General features: G+C 39.4%; 1 protein-coding gene across 1 annotated transcript in view; it reads left to right on the forward strand.

Moving 5' to 3' along the window:
• Positions 1-99: 99 nt before the first annotated feature.
• LOC116087475 (interferon-inducible GTPase 1-like) overlaps positions 100-974 on the forward strand; it is a 3,143-nt gene continuing 2,268 nt past the window's right edge. Inside the window, exon 1 of the mRNA XM_031366244.1 lies at positions 100-142. Coding sequence (XP_031222104.1) covers positions 100-142 — 43 coding nt within the window. The remainder of the gene's footprint in view (positions 143-974) is intronic.

A 974-nucleotide genomic window follows, 5' to 3' on the forward strand; every position in this document is an offset into this window, starting at 1 on the left:
CTTTTGGTGACTGGTTGTTTTTCTTTTTTAACTCTGTAATGATTCTTTATGAATTCCACTTCATGTACGCTAATCCCACTCATCTCCCCATTCCCTCACATGCGCTTAGTCTTTGCAATGCCCTCACCAAAGAAAATGAAAGGTAAAAATTTTTAAAAATTAAAAAACAAAAAAAAAACCCTCATCATGGAAGCTGTGTTGAGTCACAGTGTGTCACAGTGTGTCACACCATATACTCTTTTGTCCACTCATCTTTACATGCAGACTTACTTGCATTGAGTCGTTAGTCCAGCTTGAAGTCTCTGGCTTCTGTGGCACCATCAATATTGGATCCTTACTGAGTCTCCTCCAGGATATCCTGTTGTTTACTGTGTCATGGAGATCCTGTGGCTTCATGCAGGACCCTCCCCATCACATACCAGGTGGTCCCCTGGGGTCTTCCACCCAAGTGCACTTCATGGTGACACTCGGGCTAGATTTCTTTCAGAAAATAAAAAGTTTAAAAGAAAATAGTGAATCTAAATGGTGACTTGAGGACACTGAAGCATTGTACTGAATAAATGGATGTTAACATTGATTTTAGAATAAAGAAGGTTTATATTATTACAAGTTTATTTCTTACAGTTGTGTACCTTGGTCTTCAAGTGGGACTCCTAAGAAAAGAAGTTCAGATTGTCTCTGCCTTTGTAACCCTTTCCTCCTATTGGGTGGCTCCTCCAGCCTCAATAGGAGAGGAAGCATAAAGTCTTACTGCAACTTGATATCCCAGGGCTGGTTGAAATCCAGGGGGATCATCTCTTCTTCTGAAGAGAAATAAAAGGGAGGAAGGGAAGGGAGGAAGGACATCAGAAGAGAAGGAAGGGAAAACTGGTAAGGAAGTAAAGTAAATTAATTAATTAATCAATAAAAAGTATGTATTTCTCATTGAGATGAGTTCAGTTCATGAAAAAGACAGAAGGAAAGTAAATGTAGGA

Source organism: Mastomys coucha, unplaced genomic scaffold (genome assembly GCF_008632895.1).
Source record: "Mastomys coucha isolate ucsf_1 unplaced genomic scaffold, UCSF_Mcou_1 pScaffold13, whole genome shotgun sequence".
Classification (NCBI taxonomy): Eukaryota; Metazoa; Chordata; class Mammalia; order Rodentia; family Muridae; genus Mastomys; species Mastomys coucha.